The sequence below is a fragment of the Drosophila sechellia genome, chromosome 3R, assembly GCF_004382195.2.
Source record: "Drosophila sechellia strain sech25 chromosome 3R, ASM438219v1, whole genome shotgun sequence".
NCBI lineage: Eukaryota > Metazoa > Arthropoda > Insecta > Diptera > Drosophilidae > Drosophila > Drosophila sechellia.
In genome coordinates this window covers 3,716,541-3,738,785 of record NC_045952.1, presented here as the reverse complement: position 1 = coordinate 3,738,785, position 22,245 = coordinate 3,716,541, and the positions used below count along the sequence as shown (strand labels likewise).

Sequence of the window (22,245 nt, the reverse complement as noted above, 5' to 3'; positions counted from 1 at the left end):
GATGTGTGTAGTATGTATTCGGTTGAGGCACGTAACAAATCGTTGGGTTAATTAAAAAAACATAAATCGTTTTATTCTTTATCCACACTCACTGCGCCCCTCGGCGGCTAAATAACCGTGGCAGGTATTTGACGGCCCTTTCATCAACTGAAATCAGTCAAAGTTCCCCGCGCTAAAGAAATGTTGGGAAATAAATCACGCTCTTTTCGCCAGAAATAATTTCACTTTAGACACTTTTTCCCACTGCCTTACTGCCCATAATTTTTAATTTTAGCAGCCCTCTGTTTTGATAATGCAAATTAAATCGCTTAGCCAAGCAAATTGTTGGCCATTAAGGTGTTTTGATGACTTTTAGCTCCTGGAAACTTGATCTGCCCATCAGACACTTAAATTTTGTTTGCCAGCCTCCGCTGAACCAATCAAAACGAATTAACTAACTTTAGTTGTAAATATTCATGACAAAGTTCCAGATACAATGCCAATCGGCTGGAGGGTCCGTGAAAAATGCGTTTAATTAAAAGATCAAAAATCTGCGAACTTAATTTGCATTTCAGTCAGCGCGGAACGAGCGGAATGGAACAGTCAGCTTAGACCGTGTGGGAACCATATCGATTGGGACGGAAATCAGTAAAAGGTTTCGAATTGGTTTCCAATCGGAGCAGGAAATCGAATTTATCTAAATAAAGTGTTGAACAAACGACGCATTCGATGGCTTTGGTTGGAACTCAGAGCATCGGAATTTCAAAATAATGTGTTCTATTTCACAGATATATTTTGGGGTAATCAGGGTGTTTTCGAGGATCAATGCGATTTTTAGCAATCAGAGTTAGTTTTGTCAAACTAATCGGTATTGCATTGCCGATAAGATTGCCTGGAGGTTTCACTAAATTTCCATAAAATACTCAGTCAATGCTGATATATCCACACCATAGGAAACAGTCCTACAAATAATCTCTGAAGTCACTTCGTCTTTCCAAAAATAATTTCAACACTTTTGTTTATAGGGCTTTTTCAGTTTATTTTGCATGTTAGTTTTTGTGGGATTTTGTTCGTAGGTTTTTGTGATAACTTTTAAATTTATTCTGCGTACTTAAGCTTGAGGAAATCTAAGGCCGAAAGTGTATGTACGTATATGCGACGAAGCTTCCAATCCCTTCGATGTTTTTACAGTGTATTAGTTAGCGATTTTTGTACTAGAAAGCTGGCGGATGGGAGGGGATGACGAGAATGAAAGCTGCTCCGACAAAAAATTAGCTAAGTCTTAACGCCTAGGTAGTCAATATGCTTAAGTACCTGCGTTTAAAGTTAAGGTTACGGGTGCGTTTTTACATTTATGCGATAATTAACTCATATTTTATACATTTACAGTAAGTTTACGTCGAAGTTCGTTACTTTTAGTTTGTTTTGTCTTGCAACTAGAGAACTACGTTTAAGTTTACATAACAGTTAAATAGCAAAAAAGTAGTCAATTTTTCGATCGTACATCTTTTTGTTGAATAGTAATATTTAAAATACTTAATAGTCATGTTCAAAGACGAATCAAAATGAGAGCTTCCGACTTTCGTTCAACAGCAAATTTTCAATTATCAGGTAAAAAGTTCAAAGTGCTTTCTTCAACTTTCAGAAATATTTGGTTTTCACATTGCGCCACAAGGGCCAGATTCTGCAGCCGCTGGCAGCAGATCCAGTCCAGCGAGGAGGCCGACTCCTCCACACTTCCTTGGGCTGGTCCAGTTCCCCCAGCAATGGTGGTGGGCGTGGCCACCGGTTGCGCGGGCGGCGGCGGCGGCGGTGGCGCCTCCTCGGGCCACCAGTTCTCCCACTCTCAATACGCCGTCGCTGCGCCGGGATGCATCAGGTGGTGGTGGTGGTGGTGGTGCCCGAAGTGGTTCAGCGGGTTCATGGCCTCCGCACTGCCGCTCGGCGCCGTCGTGTGATACCAGTCGCTGGGTGGGTGGTGCTGGGCCGCCGGGTGGTACAGTAGGTGGTGGTTGTGGTGCAGCATCGAGGCGGAGGCGGCCGCTGCCCCCGGAGAGGGCGCCGCCTGGTGGTGATGTGGGTGGTGGTGGTGCGACGGCGGCGGTCCCAGCGGTGGTGGCAGGTAGGCGGAGGCAGAAGCGGCCATCAGTTGGAGGGCGGGCGAGGACTTCGGGTCGCTGGGATGGGCAGTCAGCTGTTGCTGCTGCTGTGCCTGCTGGTGCTGCTGCTGTTGTTGCTGCTGCTGGTGCTGCTGCTGCTGCTGCAGCAAGTGGGAGGCACTGCTGCTGGCCGTGCTGCTGCTGCCGCTGCTCGAGGCTCCCAGGTGGACACTGTGCATCGGATTGGGCTCCGACTTGATCGAGTGCGGAGATGACTTGATGCCGCTTCCGCCGCTCAGGCTGCTTACGCCGCTGCTGCTGCCAGCACTTCCATCCAGGCGGGTCGAGGGCGGCGTCTGGGCTCCGCCGGTGATGATGCTCGAGCTGGAGCTCTCCTCGCCCTCGCTGTCGTAGCCGTGGGATGGGCTCTTCTCGTCCACATTGCCATGCACCTGAGGAAAGCAATGAAACAGGCGGGAGTTAGTGAGCGGGACACAGTTATGCGTTGCAAAGTTTGTATGATCTTGAAACCTAGGAGTCGAGTCCTTAAGTGTGTTTCAGTAGAGCTCAACTTACCTTCATGTGCTTCCGCAGCGAAGAGGGATGCGTGTAGGACTTATCACAGCCATTGATCCGGCAATTGTAGGGCTTGTCCGACGTGTGGACGTGGGAGTGCTTCTTGCGGTCCGAGGAGTTGGCGAACCGGCGATCACAGCCCTCGTGCTCGCACTTGAAGGGCTTCTCGCCTGAAAGTAGGCAGGAAAAAAGGGGTTCAATCAGTTTCAGTGGGTAAGAATGCGGCTCCTTAACTATATAGACTTGTTGTTCTGTAGCAATAAATTTCATTATTTATGTGACACGCATAAAATAAATAATGGCACCAGCGAGCACAACATCGAACAGACGATGACCATTTATGGGCTCACAATTTTTATGAACTGTCCTGCACACAGAAACACACACGCACACACACACAATTTAATAAAGGTGGGAAAAGCCGAGTGTCCAACTTATTTACAGGGAAAACAATAACAAAACACAAGATATACAACTGGGGAAAAAATCATATAAATTATGCGGGATCAAGGGGCCCATTGTTCGAGGGATCCCGACCCTGCGACCCTGTCCACCAATTTCACCTGTGCCGATGCCGATTGTCCTTTTTGTAATGCGACCCTGCGTCCCTCTGTCCGTTTGTCCCTTTGGATGCACAAGAACAAAGCGGCAAGGGTAAAGGGAACGGTCACAAGGTTATCGTTATTATTTGATTGCTGTGCGCAACACCTTTTCAATCGAAGACACACTGCAGTTCGCCCTTTGACCCGAAGTGATATTTTATAGCTTATTAGAAAATTATTTTTGACGGCGGTGGGGCAGTGGGAATCTCGACGGCGAGGGAGAGAGATAAAATCAGGACTAAACATAAATAATATGGGTTAGCCTATAATTGGCGGAGGGGATTTTATGGAAATTATCGATGCAACCTAAATCTAAATCTAAATATATTTTTAGTTTTTAATAATTGCCTGCCTGCCCTCCCTGTCCTATCAACAACTTCAATCACTTGCCACATTAATCGCCATCCGAAGCCCATAAACAAGCCGAGTGAATTACGTACAGAAGTATCTCCGGCTAAGTCCACTTAGCATATGGCATTTATGTCGCAGATAAGCGGCCATTACATGCACCACAAGCTTTATGACAATTGCAGCTAAGCGGCTCAGAGCCCCCCGCTCGCCCCCGCCCGCAAATAAGCCCACATTTTCACACCTCGAGCTTAAAGCGGACAATCGCTGTGGGGCGGGGGCAGCAGTGGGTTAAAGAAAAGCTGCCAGCTGGGCTCCAGGTGGGGTTTCGGGGTAGGGCTTTGTGAGCAGCACGCCTTTCAGAAGACATCCAGCGGCGACTTCGCAGCCAGCTCGGGCTCAACAAGTTTCAGCTCTTTTTTCGCCTTCATTTCGTTTTCGTTTTGTGTAAGTTAATACTAATTTATGTGCTTTATTATCCGCATTTGAATACGCTTTTTATTTTGGGGCCGTAATAAGTCAGAGATACACACTTGTGTGTAAATAAACAGAAATCGGACAAACGCTCTTCGATTTGAATGGCGTGTCGCATTGTGATTGGTATTGTCTTTTCTATTAATTTGTCAAAATGTGAAACTCATAAATAAGCATTACGAAAGTGCCATCGGGAACTCAGTCATTTATTTTGACAGGTCCCAAGGGTCTTAAGGCAGAACACGCGTGACGAATGCACTTCGATGTGCTTTTTGATTGAGTTCGAACGGAATGTGGCGCCAGATGAATCACATCAAGAAGTGCTCGATTTTAAACTCTCAAATCATGATATCCAAAGGTTATGAAGATAAAGGAATTAGAGTCTTGTATCCCGAAGATACTCACAGAGTGTAAAACTTAACTGTTAACTGATAAGAACTCGCTTGATGTACCCTTTAAATGCCCTACACTTTTGCTCTCCTCGCGACTATCAAGTGGCTGTGGGAAATGCTATCTGCGAACGCTAATTAGTCATAAATGGGACAGGCAGCTGACTCGATTCCGCCAACCCGCTGGGCTCCTCATATCCGTGTTATCAGTCTTATCACCTTATTTTCGGGGAACCCAGCGGCGCATCGGTGCCCGACTGAGGCCATAGCCCATAGCCCATATACCGACTGAACGCGGAACGGAGAGCGCAGAAAGCAGAACACGTCCTCATATCCACATATCCATCTCCTGGAGCGCTGCGGTCTAAACTCAGCGGGGGAGACGGCTGAATGCGGCACGCGCTGCGGCCAAGGACATTAAAGGGTTCGGGTCCCGGCTAAGTGCAGCGCAGGATACGCATAATTTTCACATTCCACTGCGACTGGTGGGCATTAAAAGTGGAATTTAAATATGTTTTATTGCTTTAAGTTTCGGGGTCCGATGGCTCGGTCCGGGGCAAAATAACCGAAATATCGTCGCCCATTTATAAAATGTCAATTTCAGGCGACGTTTTCCGACTTCTCTTCCGACGGAGCGACATGAAAGACATCTCCTTGGCGCACCCTTTTCGGTCCTGGCAAGGCGCCATAAGTACAGTGGGCCCCCGCCCGGAACGCCCTCCTTCCGCCGGCAAATCCCACTTAGGCTGTGCGAATCGACAAACTTATTTAAATATTTCAATAAAGTAAATCCGATGGCAAAGTCTCCGGGCATTTAATGTAGGCGTAGCTGCGAAATAGGCCGGCTGCCTTGTGATTTGCATATTTAGCGGGAGCTGCTGTTCTCCTTTTCTTTTCCGCGGAAAGCCCCAAAATGGTTAATTTCCTTAAAAAAAAACGGGAAAAAAGCTGGCGCTCCTCGCGGTCGGAACGATTGGAATCGGCACAGACTGCCTGTCATGGCGTTTTGTGTACAGCTGCAGAGTTGTTTGCTTGTTTTTTGGGGTGGTTCTTATATTTTTGGGGTTGCTTTGTAATCTCCTCCCTGCGGATGTGTGTGTATGTGTGTCAGTACGGTCGTGTCAGTGTGTGCGTGGGTTAAGCCAAGAAAGTTGTACATGGCCAAGTATATGTATGTGTGTGTATATTAAAATATATGTACCGCATTGTTTGTCGGTGTATATGGCACATGTTTTGGCTTTATGTAACTGCTGCAAAGCTGGCTGTCATTTGCAGACGAGTGCCGAGCCGACGGCCTTTCCCCCTCCCCCTCCCCCATATCCTCATTTTCCCATTTTCCCCCGCCCTCTCACCCACCCACCCACGCTTCCGTCTGAAATTGTTTTTGTTGTGGCTATTATGGGGCGTTGTTTCTTTTTCGTCGGGTAATGGGGCTCTCTGATGTTTCGGCCGTAGTCAGCGCAGAAGAGGAAAAACAGAAATGAGTTTGGCCAAAATGATTCCATTTGGGCTCGAAGATTTGCTTGGATGTTATTAAAATATGTTTGGATGGTGAAGACAGCAATATGTTTTTCGTGTTGGGCCTGGGAAATGGGTGAATTTGAGTCATGGCTCCAAAAGTTGACGGACTATTGATACAATAGGTACATCTAAAGGCGCAAAAGCTACTGAGCACCAACAATAGAATGTAATAATGGTAAATGTACATAAGAAATTAGTTACAAATTTCCTTAGTTTAACCATTCTACGTTGCCTGAAGAGTCTACCAAGTCGGATGCTCAACTCATTATTTATTTATCGCCAGCATATACCGTAAGTGCAACGAAGTCCAGAAATACCCAGACCTGTCATGAGGAAGCAACAGGAGATCTGGATTCGCCCGCCCCCGCCCTCTGTACATACATACACACGTACCTACATACGAGTGTGTATACCCGTACAATACCCTGGCTCTGGACGTGATCGCCGCTAACCAGGCGATGCAAATTAAGCATCATTGACAGTCGTTGATTAATTGGAGTGAATCAGGTTTTTAATTTGCAGCAACAAACAACAGATGAAATTAAAAATACACAGCTCAAGTAAAACATATTTTCCGGACGTCAGAGTGACAGTCGCATTTTAAAGGCATTTCGCACTGGAATTAATTAAAAGCGATGAGCAAAAAACGCTAAACAGAGCAATTCCAGACCGATTCCATCGCGCACCTCTGTCTTAATTGCCGCTAAATAATTGCCCTGGTAAATATTTATTGCCTGCTTAAGGACCTCTCAGCACTCGTCCTCAATGGGAACAATAGAGATCCTGGCCGACGCCATCGCCCTCTTTTACGTAACAACGAGTGCGCCAGAAAGGGAGGGAGCTGTGATCTAGGGCCAGAGAATCCGAGGGATGAGCATCATCATCGCTCATGTGTCAACAGCATGCAATGCGATATGATTATTATTATCTAACAATACAATAACAAAACTGCTACTTTTTGCCTGCCGCTCTCTGGTCGCCATCCCTTTCTTCCCTGCACCTCCGCCTGGGTTGTTGACACTCCTCGGATTTGAGTATCCTGAGCCCATTGTGTATCTGTATCTGTATCTATATCAGTGTTTGTGTTGTATCTGTATCTGTTTGTTTGTTTGTTTGCAGCCCATTTTTTCCGCTGCTGTCGCTTCTTTTTTTCGCCGCTTTGCTCCTTTTGTTCCTACGGCTAAAGCCGGAAAAGCCAAACCCCGATTTCCTGGCGGTTTACATTTCAATGGGCAATTTTCCGTCGCTCCCCCCTTTCGTCTCACTTTTTCAGTAGCGTTGCTAGGGAGCAGTGAGTACGAGTATTGATGATGAGCATATTGTTGGGAACATTGCGAGGATCCAAGGATGTTAAGGGGGGTTCCTTACCCATATAAGCAGGTGGCCTTTGAGAGTAGCTCGTGGTCGGCAGGAGTTGGCATATCCCAACGCTGTCTGGGAATCCACATTTCCCTGCCGCCTAATCATCCATCCCAGGCGCATTTTCCCACACGCCGCTTACTTTGAATATTTATAACAGTTGCCTGCATCTGATGACCAAATTAATGGCCAGCAATTCCGCTCCATTCCATAATAATAATAATAAAATCATAATTTAAGTGCAATGAATGCCGCTTGTCAACGGCCAAATGCAAAATCCTTGGGCTCATCATCGGGGCGAGTATTATCATTATCATCGCCGTGGATGAGGATGATGCGCACCCCTCGGCCAGAGAAGTTACCTATGGGTCTGGTCTGCCACACAGTCGGTCCATTGTTTGCTTGTTTGACAAAAACCATCGTTCAGTGAATTCGGTCATGATTTATGATTTCTGCGTCCCTCCCCGACGACAGCAATGCCTATGAAGACCCCGTCCTCCCCGGTTTCCTCCGCTAAGCAGCTCGGTCCTCACATAATTTTCGCTATTTGTTTGCAGCTTTGCCGTTTGCTGTCAAGTGATACGTTAATAATTGACACTGGGGTCAGTGGCTGGACTCGCAGCCTCTGGGTTTTCCTGCGGTTTTTCTCCGCACTTCCCCAGATACTTTCGGAAACTGTTCCGAAACAAAAACACACTGAATTTTCCACTTCGTTGGCGGCCTGTGCCTAATGAGGAAATGAGAGGATATTACATTGGGAAGACTGAGGAAGAGGAGGCATGTGTACAAGGAACTGCAAGGGAGGCTTAGCCTTCAACAACTACGGGTTTAACCACAACTCGCCTGTCTTTCGAATCTTTAGCTTTTTACATTAGTCCTACAAATTTTCAATGAATAAAGAGCATGAAAACTTTCCCTCCCTCGCCATCCAGCATAAAATCACATGTTCAGAGCTCGACTCGAAAATTGTGTTTTGTGAACAAATTTTTGTTATTACACAAGGCTGCCACATGCAGACGCCAGACGCACACACGTCTTAGTCAGCCGGGTCTGGAAAAGTTTTTCTGGCTGCCCCAGTCGAATGTGCAGCTCGAATGCATTAGATGCAAGCCGCACTCCCATGCAGGCGGCAGGAAGGAGCACACACTCACAGTCTGGCATCTGCATTTGCATATACCTCGCTGCGCACACACACACACCTCAAAAGCGTTAGAGGCGTTAGTTGCATGGCAAACTTGTCGAAAATTTGCTCCGTTGGCTGCTGGGCCACAAAAAAGCTGAGTCGCAGAAGGAGAAACCCAAGTCAGAGCCAGACGAACTGGCCATGTTTGGTCTTGTACTCGTGTTCAGCAAGGCTGTTGCTGTCATTGTTTTACTAATAGCTTGCTAGTTGTCTATCTGCGGATTGAATTCATATAGTTTGTGTACATGCCAGGGTGAGCGGGCTTTCTTTATTTCTTTATTTCCTAGATTTAGGAACTGCTTACCCAGTTGATACTGTGCGAAAGTTCTCCTTTAATGGCCAGCTTACCATATTTTAAAGCACGTTTAGACTAACCAACCTAGGACAAACATAATTGACTGTTCGTTTCGGTTTCTATGTAGTCAAGTATCTTCTTGGATTCCAGGGCTCGAACAACACTCGAATGAGTAACGGAGCGAAGACAATAAGGAAAAGTAGCACTAAGCCCATTGTCTGAACCCAAACTGCGTACAAACAGGGGCATAGCTGCAATGGGAAGTGCCCTAGTGCAAATGAGTGCCTTGGTGAAAATGGTAACTCTATTCGCACCGGTTGACAAAGAGGCATCGGGCCGGGATTAGCCCACGGAGCAGCTGATGTCCCAACCGCCTCATGAATGAACTGCTTACGCGGTGAAAACGCTGCAAAAAGAAAGCAGAGGAAGTGCAGTGAAGGACCAAATCCGCAAGAAAGGGCGGCCTGGCCGACGCTCTCAAGGATGAGAGGTGTCGCTTTGTGCCGACTCGGTCACGGTGAATCGGTGTCTGTATCTGTTCGGTATCTATCTCCTCGGCCGGATTTTTGCTGCTTAGCGCTCTTTAAGATCTTAATCTTCTCAGCCCACTCACCCTTCTCCCCGCACTCTGATCCCCTTCTGTTTGCCTGTTTGTTTGTTTGTTTGTTTTTTCGGGTTCCATCAAGTAGAAAATCTCTTCGGCTGTTTGTCAGAAATTAAAATGTCATCAAGATTGTCATCGCTGGGATATGGATATGCGATGTGACAACTCCGGCAACTGAAGGAGGATGAGCCGTCGGTTCGGTTTGGTTTCGGATTCGATTCGATTCGATTCGAAATCCTTATCTTAAATGGCTTGTTCAAGTTTAAATGTTGTCAATTCTAACAAGATCCGTGTGGCGATAAGGCCAATCAATGACATCAGGCGACAAATATTTGGGGCGAGTGATCGGAATGGGAGTTGGTTAAGAAGTTCGATTAGATATTAACCCTCTTATGTATCGAACTAGATATGTGATACTTATTTAAAACGTTCTCCCCACATCATAAACATTTCAATCCCACGTTCTCTCACACCTTCAACGAGACCCTTCGCACTTCAGCACCTTCGTTCGAGTGTATCTTATCGATACTGCCTAATGAACACATCAAAACATCAACTAGAATTGCATTTGTGTTCGCAACACTCGAGTAACGAAGCACATCCATATTTCGGGGCAAGCGAGTTCGCATTGATCGCCGAACACTGAAAGCCGAGGGGAGAAGTATCACATCGCAGTGGCCCACATCCCACATCCCGGTGGCTTACACTCGGCTGAGTCCTCCTGCAGGGCTGCAAGGAAATTCGATCATGCTGAGAACGGGAACGAACGCAAATCCGAGTGCCCGGAATTGGCGAAGTAGACCGCAGTACAGCCATTTTCACAGTAGCCGTCGGCAGTGCGTCATGGAGTCCATGGATCCATTATGCCATTAGATATTTTTGGCGTCGGCGGTTGTAATATTAGCCAAGAACTCAGGCCGCTGCCGCTCGGTCTGTCTGACAGGCGGTTGTCACACAAACTCTGCGTAAGTTCAGCCTCTAATTACAACTGACAATGTTTTTACAACAAATTGCGTGCCCGGCGAGGCTGTTCCGCTGCCTGCGGCTTTTTGGGTTAAACAATCACATTCTGTGCCCCAGACAACTTGGAGGCGTTCGAGTGGTACAAATTCGGCTGAACGAAAGCGACAAACTATCCGAAAATGTCCCAAAGGCAACAAATATGCATAAATGTCGACCTAAGCTGATTTGACAAGCACGCTTATAGCGGTTTATTCAGCGATCGCAATTTTTACTATATTGTCTTTTCTAAGCGTAAATAATGGGAATTATACTTTGGAAATATACTCTGTTCGCAAAGAGTACATATGCCTGCTATTCTACCTATTCATTATTGGTGGTTAGTGGTCGAAATACTTCTACGAGTATTATATCATTCCCAATTCAGAGTAAAAATTGCCAAAACCCTGCTTTTCGAGCATGCCACGCATTCCCAAGTCATAACCACACGGTTTTGGCAAGAGCATATTCAGGTCCACACAAAAATACCTGGTTTTGCTGACCAGTTGCCTCGCTGTCTCTGTTCTTTTTGGCTGTTTAACATTTTTGCCCATATGAATAATGATTTCGTTTTTCCCATCAGCTAATTTATACAAGTGGGGCATAGCGCGCGGGCCCTTGGCGCGATTTAGAGGATTAGTCAGGCCTTACTTTTCCATAATTCTCGAAAGGCAGCATCAGAATCAGAATAAGAAACAGAAACAGACACAGAATCGCAGAACACCGAATACCGAGTCCCGGGTCCCGGATCTCTGTTCTCTGGTCCCGGGTGCCAGTCTCATATCCGAGACCCAGTTCCAGTCCCGAGCTCCATCTCCTACCTGTGCCCCAGCCCGAACGTGTGCAGATATAAAAAATATGCAAGATGACAGTTTAATTTTATGGTTTGTCTGCTGCTGATCAGTTCTTTATGCGTTGAAATTGTATTCTCATTCGGAGTCGGGCTCCGTCTCTATCTGGGACCTCTGAGGGCCTCTCTTTCGGGGATCCGCTGGAATGCGAATGGAGTCTGGTACGTGGCTACTTTTGGCTCCTTTCGGGTGAGGAATTTAATTAATTTGAGCGCGACTTCTAATGACAAAGTGGGCGTGACCAGGGCTTAGGAATTGGAACGAAACTTGCCAAAATGAAAGGGAACCGAGGGAAGGAATTTATCAAAGCTAAGCCTCATTTATTAACTAGCCGGGGTAAGCAGCTTACGTCCGACCAGCCACGAAAGTGAAACATCCGAGGGCTAGCTCCGCCGCTCAGAAATTCAGATATTATGCAACAGCCCAACAAAATGGCTACTTAACTAATAGACTCGAATGGAAGACCGAAACAATGACACTGCCAAAGGGTTGCAAGCACAGGACAAACCCCTGCCGCGCCAAAGCGCGCGTTTTTTACGTCTCTCGCTTTTTGGTAAATGAAATTATAATTCCTGCTCTGGGGCAGTCGGGGGTTAAGAAGGACGCACACCTATACCCGAATATACAAGCATACATACATATGTACAAAACTGTTTTGACATTTGAAAAATGCATGGAAAATAGAGAGGATGCAAAGCAACCCCTCCTGCTCAGGAGCGTGACGGGTGGATGTGGATCGACTGGCATTGTTAGTTCCTTGTTAAGGTGCCACAAAGGGTTCCGAATCGGGGGTTGCCACTAATTAGAATGGGTGCGTATGCTCAATTACCATGGATGTGTAAAGCTTTATGGGCGGCGAGCACTGGCATTGGTACTACAATATAGATCACATAAGGAGCCTTGAAAATAATTACTTTTCCATTAAATAGTAACGAGGCCTTCTAGATGCAATTTTCCACGGATACAGAACAACTCAATCACGTTGTTTCATTCCCATCGTTCCAAATACACAGCAAACGCATTCGAGGATACATTTCAAATGATATAAAGATATAAAGTCTGGTTAGAATTCGGCACTAAATGTTAGGGCCCATAAATTTACTTAGCACAAAAAAGTTTCGCTCTAGTCTGTCCAGTCAATAAATCTACCAACTTTGCTTACATTCAGCTGTCAAAGGCTTGGACCACACCAGAAATTTATACACTTTTACTTCTGGCACATAAATCCCCAAAAGGCGAGGAGCGAACTTTTCAGCTTGTCAAACTTTTAGCAGATTGCGATCGTGTGTCATGTTTGTTGGTATTTGACACTTCAAATTGAGCGAAACGAATGCAAACATGGTGTCCTCGTAGATGGCTTCAGTTGTTAGGGAAAGCGAGAAGGGTCTCCGGCGGGGGTGCTGCTAATTAAATGACGAATTTCCCTCGCTGGCCGTTCTGGCCTCGAAATGCATTCGTCATTAGGTGAACAGACCCGAGAATTGCTCCTAGAGAGCGTAGCTCGACCAGCGGGAGGGAGGAGGCAGGAGATCCTGGCCCGAAACTGCGACCAGGTAGTGAAGCTAAGGTAATCAGCTCGAGCACATCGCAGGTTTTTTCCACCGCCTCCTCCCGCTGACTCTTCCTCGTCTGCTGGCCATTGTTCTGGCAAGAGTCAAATTCTGAGAAGACAAACACACATTTATCCGCAAAATAAAAAGTGATTTTGTCTCTCGTTTCGATGTATTCGATGTAGCTGTATCCGTATCTGAGGCTGTTCGGTGTGTGTTTTTGTGAAAACCATTGAACCCGCAATAAAGTCATCAATCATTGACATTTGCCAGCGTTTTGGCTTTGTTGAATTTTGTGTTTTGAAAAATTATTGAATTGGCGCCGAGCGAGCAAAAAATGCATTGAGAAGTGAGCAGTGCAAATTGTTTTGAAGTTCTATAATTATCTGGGTTTTGGTCCTGAAAACAACCTTGACTTCTGTAGATTCGAATAGACAATCTGACTAACCTGTAGCTACTTCTCGTACATATAACTTTCCACGTGTACAATGAACTATCATACCCATCTCAGTTACCCCAAAGCTTTCTAAAAGTGTAAATAATTGCATAATTCATTTCATCGTTCAGAGCTGAACAAGTCCATAAAAGACTCATTAAAAAAACACTTGCACTCAATTAAATGGAGCCGAGTTTTGGCCGAAAGGGGCATCCTGGCGAGAGGGGGAGCTAATCAAACAAGGGTCGCAGCTGCCAGGACAATGTTGAATGCTAAACTTTGCCCCGCAGCATAATTGCACAACAACAAGGCGCCTGGGGAAGCGGAAAGTGAGAGGTTGCACTTGAAAAGCGGGGAAAACCAGAGGTGGTGGGCTTTGGGTGGTGGGAGGTTGGAGGGGGTCGCTGGGAGCTGGTTCGCAGCAACTTAATGAGCTTGGAAGGAGCGGATGGGGGGCTGCGAATAAAAACTAACCACAAAGTTGTTGAATGCTCTTGTGGCAGTCGGATCCTGTGGCCGTTGTAGGTGTTAATGAATAAAGTTGTTTGTGGTCCGCCGGGCGGAGCGGGGCGGAGTGGAGTGGAGTGCAAAGAATCGTGTAAAAGATGGCTATGTGTGTGCAAACCGCACAGCGTGATAAACGCCATCTATCCAGACACACAGACTCTCGGGCCGGTCAACAGAGAGCCCCAAACAACAAAAAACAACGGACACAGAGCAGACAAACCTTGATTGTTTGCCGGGTTTTTTGCCGAGTTTCAGGGGCGGAGTCTGGTGCTGGGAGGGGATACAGGACGGACAGGATGCACAGGAGGCTGGACAAAATTGCAGATGGTGACGGCGACAAGTGCAAAAGTTAACACAACGCAGTGACCGGACGGAACGGTGGGAAAGAAACAAAAAGAGACATAGATACGTGAAGGTTTGTGTGAGTTTGGGTTCTAGATTCTGAAAGGACTTTTATGGTGGTGAGACTACTCATAGTCTCATTTGAATCGAATTTGTTTTATAATCTTTGTTTTAAATAAAAGAGAAAGAAAACATAATTATCAAGCCGAAAGAAACACACTATATATGAAAAAATAACCAAAAACTGAATTTGACGTAACGAGTTATTTCACAACTATAACCTCCCACTCTCGTTCCACACTCGAATCTTAAAGCCAACTACCGCCGCGGTGTATTGACCCCTTCGATCATTTCGAGCTGCTACAGTGGCACCACTTGGGGCAGATCTATATCGACTGGATCCATAAACACGTACTTGACTGCCCTGCTCCGTTTTACTCACCCACTTATCAAACTCGACCCCTCACCCGTCCCATCGGCGAGGAGTGGAAACCAGGTCGTAAATAACCTTTGCATAATCTAAATCAAAAGCTTAATGTAGCATGGCGGGTAACCCAAACAGAACAGCGCAGAAACAATCGCAGCGCAAATAAAATAAAGCTAGAGGAGTGGAATGCGAATGTGCGAATGCGTCCAGTAATCCGGCGAGTGTTACCCCAATTTCGGTTTCGATGGCTTTTTTGAGAGGGCCAGCACGGAGTGCCTCGGAAGCATTTCCGAGCCATTTCAAACGGAAGTTTTGACACGTGTCAACACAGTGTGTGCGAGTGTGTTTGTTTGCCCTGGGTCGGCGGTGTCAATGCAATAAAAACAAACACCAGTGCCAAGGGACATTTAGTCCAGCCAGCGATGCTGATTGAATTTTTGATTTATGCGGTGCGGAGGATGCTACTTCAAGTGCCCGAGTCGCACGGAAAGGTTAAAGGCCCCGCTCCCAGCCAGACACCAGACCGATCCCAGCTCGATCCCGATCCGTAATGAAGTTGTGCGCCGGCCACTTGAAAGCCAATCAATATGTTGGCTATCTCCGGCAATTTGTAGCCAGGTCAACCAATCATAGGCACACACAAATCAGTCAGCAGAACGCACTTTTCTGCTGCATCACGGCGGAGAAAAGAAATATGAAATTAGTCAAAAGTATCATCATACAGCAAGCAACTCATTATAATGCCACATGATTGTTCCCAAATCGAACACAATATGGCGGCGTCTCGAAATCAAATCGAAACATTTTAATTACCTTTCGATGAGTGTGCAAAAGAAAATACTGTTGTCCGAACAGATTTACAGAAATAGCTTTTTTGTGCGGCTAATTCAGTGATTTATGAATCTCTCCGAGAGTTTATAATCGCGGTAACTACAAGATGAGGCTATAATGAAGCCCGACGTCTTATTTTAATTCAATTTGAAGGTATGAGGCCAAATGATCCCACGCAAAACAAAATCATAAAAATGAAGAGGCAACAAAAAAGGCCAGAAACCAACATTAAAACAACAAATATAAATATTCTGGATATTGCGGAATATTGTTGCCCATATTTTCGTTCCTCTCCTCGAATTTCCAGTTTTTTACGCCAAGGCTGAGGCCAATCAAGGATAATCCAGGACCCAGCGATATTTACTGGAAAGTTTATTAAACTGAGTGGCGCGCTTTTCACCAATTATGCGAAACTTTGTTCTGTGTTTTCGCATTCCATGTCCGCTTTCCCAACTTCCATTTGTTAATTGATTTTAATGGCTGTGTTTCGCCGCTTCTAATGAGCCCTACATGCTCAGCCATAAATTTCAATGGAACAAGTTCAACAGCCACTGGAATCAAAGTCATTAATTTGCGTTAAGCTCCGTTTCTGGCTTTATAGTTCGACTTCTCATAGATCACGACTATACCGCATAAATTGTATTTTAAAGCCTCTGACAAAAAGTGCTAAAGCACGGGCATTTGTTTCGGACTATCTTTTTTTTTTTGAAGTGTTCATTCGGCAAAGCGATTTTAATTTATTTTTTAAAGACAATTGAAAGAGAAATGCTTGAAATGGGCATGATTAATGATGGATTTAAGAAAATTAATTATATTGAGAATTCGCATAGAGAGGTTGGCTATCAAAGTAATGGTAAGCCTGATACGTATTTATTAGTTAAGAAAAAACTGAAGCTGACAACCATGCTTAAAGTATAAAAAACAAAGAAGTTCCTAAACTGCATTTTTCAGTTCCCTTTATAAATTTGACCAAGTTTCCAAACGTAGTTAAATACGTGCCAGTCAAAATCCAAAGTCAAGAGCTGTTCGCAGGCTTAGGGAAATACTAGGAGCAAAAGTCGAAGTCAACCTAAAGCCGTAGAGTAATCCTGGCCGTTAGGACAACATCTTTGCGGGATTTTCTGGGCGCGGAAGGGCTTTGGACGCAGGTTTTACAGGTGTCATAAAAGATGACCCGCCCGACCAGTGGCGGGTTAAGCCAGGTAGTGGGCGTTGCACCGACTTTTGCCGTCGGCAACACGCCCACCTCGACCACGTGCGGGATTTGCCCAGGCGGGCAAGGGTTATGCCCACGCAAGGTGAATACCAAGAGATTCCAGACCTAGCATGTGCTATTCTGAATATAAGTGATTAAAATCTGCACAAGGCTTTGACTTTCTATTAGTGTTTGGTTCTTTATAAAATGGGAATAATTACAAATAGAAGCATTAATTCTGAACTTCGAGCTTGCAAAAAAACAATTGAAACTTGGTGTTTGAAGAATGTGGTTTCGTTCCATCTCAACCGCAGATTACATTTCAATAGATAGGTGTACCCCGTTCGTTATCAATAGAAGGAGGAATGCACCGCCACACTTACCCGTATGCGTCCGCTTGTGGATCTTGAGGTTCTCGCTCCGGGCGAAGACCTTGCCGCAACCCGGGTGCGGGCAGGCGAAAGGCTTCTCGCCGGTGTGGACGCGGATGTGGTTGACCAGCTTGTACTTGGCCTTGAAAGGGCGTCCGTTGCGGGAGCAGCCCACCCAGAAGCAGGCGTGGGTGGTGCACTCGGGTCCGCCCACGTGCTCCACGGTCAAGTGGGTGACGATCTCGTGCATCGAGTGGAAGACCTTGTTGCAGGTCTTCCTGCCGCCCGGGGGCACCAGGCCCGGCTGGTCGGGGTCTATCCAGAGGCACTGCATCTCCTGCTTCACGCTGGAGGCGGACGAGGCCGGCTGATGGCGCATGTAGCGCAGGAAGGCCCCGGCTCCGGCCGGGTGCATCGCGGACATGGCGTGGTGGGACGGGTGGTGCACGACCGGGTGGTGCACTGCCGCCGTCGGGAAGTTGCCGTGGTGGTTGTACGGGTGGCCGGCAGCGTAGGCATCCGCCATGCCCATTCGCATCTGGTGGTGGTGATGGTGGCTGTGGAAGGGGTGTTGTCCGAACCCGGAGCCCAGCTCCGCGGCCTGAGCGGGAAAGCCGGAGAAGAGCATGGAGTCCGCTGCGGCGGAGGCCTGTCCGGCGGATCCCGCGACTCCGTACTCGGCCTCCCTCCTGCCCAGCAGAAAGTCCCGGGAGGCGTAGCTGTTAAAGTGCCCGTATCCGGAGTTCTGGTAGGCTGCAGCAGTGGCCGCCGCGGATTCCTGATCCTGGTGCTGTTGCTGCTGCTGTTGTTGCTGTTGCTGTTGTTGCTGCTGCTGTTGGGTCATTTCGAGTTGCTGCTGCTGTTGCTGCTGCGCGTTGCTGTTGCTGGCGGTGGTGTTGGGCGACATTCGCAGCCCGTAGCTGGCCAGGTGGTGCTGAGCCGGCTCAATGAAGGCGTTCATCATCATGGTTACAGTGTTTTTGCTCGCTTATATGTTTTTAGTATTAATTCAGAAAGAACTGATCTACAAGTTTTCGATTCTCACTTTGCTAGGCCAATGAGCCCATCACGCACTGAGGTCACCTCACTTAGCTGTATATACTGTGCGCTTGTTTCGCTCTTAGATATTTCTCATGCGACTTGATACTTATTTACGTAATGCACTCGCGCGCGATGCGTTTCTGGGGCGTTCGAATCGCAGCAAGACTTGACGCTAACCGAATGCCAAGACTTGACGTTTCAAGATGCGCAGCAGGACTGAAATGCTCCTGAAATTCTAACTCGCTGCTGTGTTGCCTCGTGAAAATATCTGCCGACGATCACATGTGTGCGAGTGGGACCGATGTATGCACATCGTAAAATGGCTAGAGGGTAACGAAAGCGTGAGTGCGAGCAGACCAGGCGTATGACCTGCCTGTGGTGAGTTGCGCTTGCCATGGTGTATTCCGAACAAGCCACCACTCTGTCGGATAGGCCTGGGCAATGGGTGCGAGTGTGACAGCTCTAAGAAAATGGCCGCCTCCTTGCATGCTCGAGAGTCGGATAGAAGAGCACAGAGGCTGCGCACTCAGTCCAATTGGAACCCGTCCGAGCATAGCGCTCTCTCGCTCGGCAAACTGGTTTCGCGGAAATTAACACCCACTGCGGTTGGCCAGTGGGTGGTGGGCCGACTGCGTGCTGCGTGCGCCTGTGCAGGGGGCCCAAATGCTGATTGGGCCGACGGGCAGCCAATTGAAAGCTCGCGGGGATGCATTTTCCAGCCCGTTCCTCATTGTCACGGCGGACGAATGGCCCGCCACTTCGGATCGCCCAGCTGTCAGCTTATCAAATTAGTTGTTTATTTTATTGATTTTAATGATATTAAGCACATTCCGCGTTCGGACATCGGAGATTTCCAGCCGTTTTGTTTAGGTTGCGCCATAAAGACGTACGAGATTTCATTAGCGCCGAACGCTCTGTTTTTCATTTGCTAATTTATGGAATTTTCAATAAGCAGTAGTCGAGTCAATACATAATCTTGTATCAATCGACTTGATTGGATTCTGCTGAGTGTTAAGTGCCCCGGCAAAGCGGCTTTTGGGTGAAGTGATACTTCGCCTGGATGGGGCGAAAATGTATAAATTTATTTTCATACAAAACATTTGTTTTGTGATAATATGGTATAACATAAGGCTGGTCCATAGGCATATTGTTAGATGCTCACCCTAAGATATATGATTTTTTCTATCTACAATACCAAAACTGAGCGATGCAAAAGGAAGGTTTTTAACATCAAAATTGCCTTCGATTAGCATTTGTGTTTCGAACTAGTCCTCATATGTAGATAATTTTAGGATGAATTAAAAATGACTTCAGCATTTAAAACAATAATAATGAAAATAAAATGGAATTTGGATATATATTGAGTAATCATATGTTTATTCGTAAACATAGCATTTTCTAATTGAATATATTGCCCTGAATTTATCGTTTGAGAAAACAATATTTCCAGGTAAAGTTTAAATGAGAATGAGAACAAGCAAAGACCATGTGATTCCTTGCTAATTACCTTGATTTCCGCAATGAATTAAAGCATTGGGGCAAATTGTGACATAAAGCGTCACCGCCAAGCGTTCGGCTATTAAATTGTCAAAACAACTCGGCGGCAATCAGCAATCAGCAATCAGCGAACGGCAATCGACAGTCCACAGTCGTCCGAATGTCATGCCGACCCCAATGCCATTTTGGGAGGCGGGTAAGACCATTAAGCAGCGGAAAGAGCACCGAGCTGGCAGGCACCCAGTCCCGCAGTGCTCCAGCGACAAGTGTCACTCGAAATGAAGTCATTGCTCCATATCGAGGATGGAGGATGGGGACGGAGTCGCCGGGGTGGAGCAGATGATGGGCTGCAAACGGAGCAGTCGGCTGAAGTGGATTTCTAGCGCACTGCCAAAGAACCACTCCCATAAATAATGCCGTACGAGCCACTTGAAAATGGAAGCGCAAAATGCAATAAACTCTTAATAACAAAAAAGGAGCGGGGGAAAGAAAAACAATCTCAGGGGCTAGCGAACAAGAAATTATAAATTTAAAATGCCCAGATAAACAAAATGCAAGTTGGCCCAGCAGGTTGCAGCTTCTGTTGATGTCTGTGATTCAAGAGGTCCATTTTGGACTATTCCGAATATCAATTTTCCAATGCAGAAAAATAGTTTAAAAACCTTGTCCGAAGTTCAATAAGAGCTCTGAAGATCAAAGATCAAACTAACATCAAAAATCTGGTAGCTTTTGTGATATTCTAATTATGTTCTTCCATCATAGCCATATGTTTTATATTCGATTAAACCCCAAGTATTTGCAATCCGTCGTGTTAGTAGATGTATTCATATTTTGGTGTCGATTTCACCCCCAAAAGCAGCGGACTCAACCCTCGGCTGTGCTTAATCAGTTTGGCCACAACCAAGTGGGCAACCAACCGGTGGGCGTCGGCCTGGGGACATGGCCGCGTGGCATGGGCACGGACTCATCAGAGTCAGAGCCGAAATCAAAATAAAACCGTAACCTGGCGTGGTCGCCTTTGGCACATGCCGCGATCACAGCGGTGAGCACTGTACTGGTCTTTTGCCTGGGGTTCGCATGAGACCCGGGATTCCAGAGCCGAGACTCAAGATTCCAGTTCCAGTTCGGGCTGGAGAGTTCCGTGCCGGGCCCACAGAGTGAATGCCCACGGCGCGAGGAGGCAGGGAGGGGTGTCAACGGAGTGAAGTGGAAGCGTGGGAGTTTCCTGTCCAACTGGTTTCCTCGCGATTTCCTTTCATTGCTTCTATGCCTATTAATGTGCCTCAACAAATGGAAGTAAAGGTGGAAAATGTTCAGGAAAATATTAAAGTGAGTACAAGAATTGTTTGGCACGGTGTGAAGTATATACTCTTGTTAATTGCGTAGAAAACAAATGCTAAAAATTGAATAAAATCTAGCAATCTTTAGTTAATTGCAAGAAATACCTTTTACGAGTGTGCCATTGAATGTAAGGTTAATATTTGGAAAGAGTTTCCAAAATTACGAACGATCTACGTGGGCCTCATTTTCATTTCAGCACGTGGTGACCGCGCTCCACCCGAAACCTCAAACACCCACTTCCCGTTGCACAACCAACAAAGCAGGCAGGTAGGAAGGCCTTGGTCAAATCCTAAGAGGCAATTCGCGAATCTCGAAAAAGGCGAGGACATCAGAAACAGAATGCTTAATCCCGGGGCGTGATAAACTGGCGATGCCTGGAAGGTAGTACAAGGATTAGGGAATCGAGACAGCTTAGGAAAGTCAATTTTTTTACGACCATGCCATGAAGACACCGGAACAAGGCAGCACATCCAGCCCACACATCGCCTCGAGATTCTCCAGATAGAGGGAAAATGGAAATCGTGGAAAATTATATGCCCCATAAATATTTCGCCGGAGAGCGGACACGGCAGTTTTGCTTCGGACGAATCATAAAAAAAGTGCGTGACGGGAGAAGTGCTGATCGGAGGACACGGACTGACAAGGTCATGTCAACCATAAATATTTACATGCCATAAACACCAAGGTGAGGGTCCGGCCATCCTGGCAATCCTGACAATCTTGGCCATCCTGGCTCACATCCTTTTTCCGCAATGCGTTTTCCATTGAAGAGCAAAAAACAAAGGCGATCGGAAACCAGGAGACCTTGAAAGAAATTTATGATCAGTTGCTGCTCGCAGTTTGCATTCGCAGGTAAGTCAAGTCAAGCAGTCAGTCAACTTCCCGGCCCGGAATCTGTGATTTACGAGCTGTTAGCCATCCCGGGATGGATTTTCATTTGAATTGTGACTGCGATTGTCCCTGTTTGTCCGAGGTTTTCTCGGCCATCGGCCACTTTTCGCCGGCATAAATTATGCCGTTGCCCGAGTCAAGTTGTTATGGTGGGCGTTGGTCCTGCACAAGCACCTCGTCCTACCTGGCCAGGATACGGGCTTGGTTCAGCTTTGAATCCGTATTGGTATCCCTATCTATCTCTATGGAATTCCGACTTAGGTAGGCGTTACAGTTTCCCAAGCCTTAACTCTTTTGAGCCAATTACGGTGACCACTTCTGGTTAAATGGTTTAGTTTTCATTAGGGCTCATGTCCTGACTTTGTTGTTAAAAAAGGAAAAGGATTGGCACATTTCGGGAAAGAGTTTTTCGGGGTGAGCCGCATTGTTTTGCCCGACATGTCCTGGAAATCGAGGGAGGCGAGGCTAATCGCTGTTTTCGTTTAGTGGAAGGAATACAACAAACTTGAAGTGGAAGGATTTGTTTTCATGCTAGTT

General features: G+C 46.5%; 1 protein-coding gene across 1 annotated transcript; it reads right to left on the bottom strand.

The window, feature by feature from the left end:
* Positions 1-1,007: 1,007 nt before the first annotated feature.
* LOC6613878 (pair-rule protein odd-paired) lies at positions 1,008-18,190 on the bottom strand. Its single transcript, XM_032721924.1, has 3 exons — positions 16,951-18,190; positions 2,655-2,824; positions 1,008-2,530 (listed from the first exon to the last, which is right to left on the bottom strand). Exons 1-3 carry the CDS (start codon positions 17,903-17,905, stop codon positions 1,826-1,828), a joined length of 1,830 nt encoding a protein of 609 aa, XP_032577815.1. The 5' UTR covers positions 17,906-18,190; the 3' UTR covers positions 1,008-1,825.
* Between the last annotated feature and the right edge of the window lie 4,055 nt (positions 18,191-22,245).

What these genes read in the sequence shown, in the direction of transcription:
- LOC6613878 (XM_032721924.1), bottom strand. Translation starts at nt 17,905, where the DNA reads ATGATGATGAACGCCTTCATTGAGCCGGCTCAGCACCACCTGGCCAGC. An exon ending in CCACAAGCGGACGCATACGG is followed by an intron (nt 2,825 to 16,950) that starts GTAAGTGTGGCG and finishes GCCTACTTTCAG; the next exon opens with GCGAGAAGCCCTTCAAGTGC. An exon ending in CGCTGCGGAAGCACATGAAG is followed by an intron (nt 2,531 to 2,654) that starts GTAAGTTGAGCT and finishes TGCTTTCCTCAG; the next exon opens with GTGCATGGCAATGTGGACGA.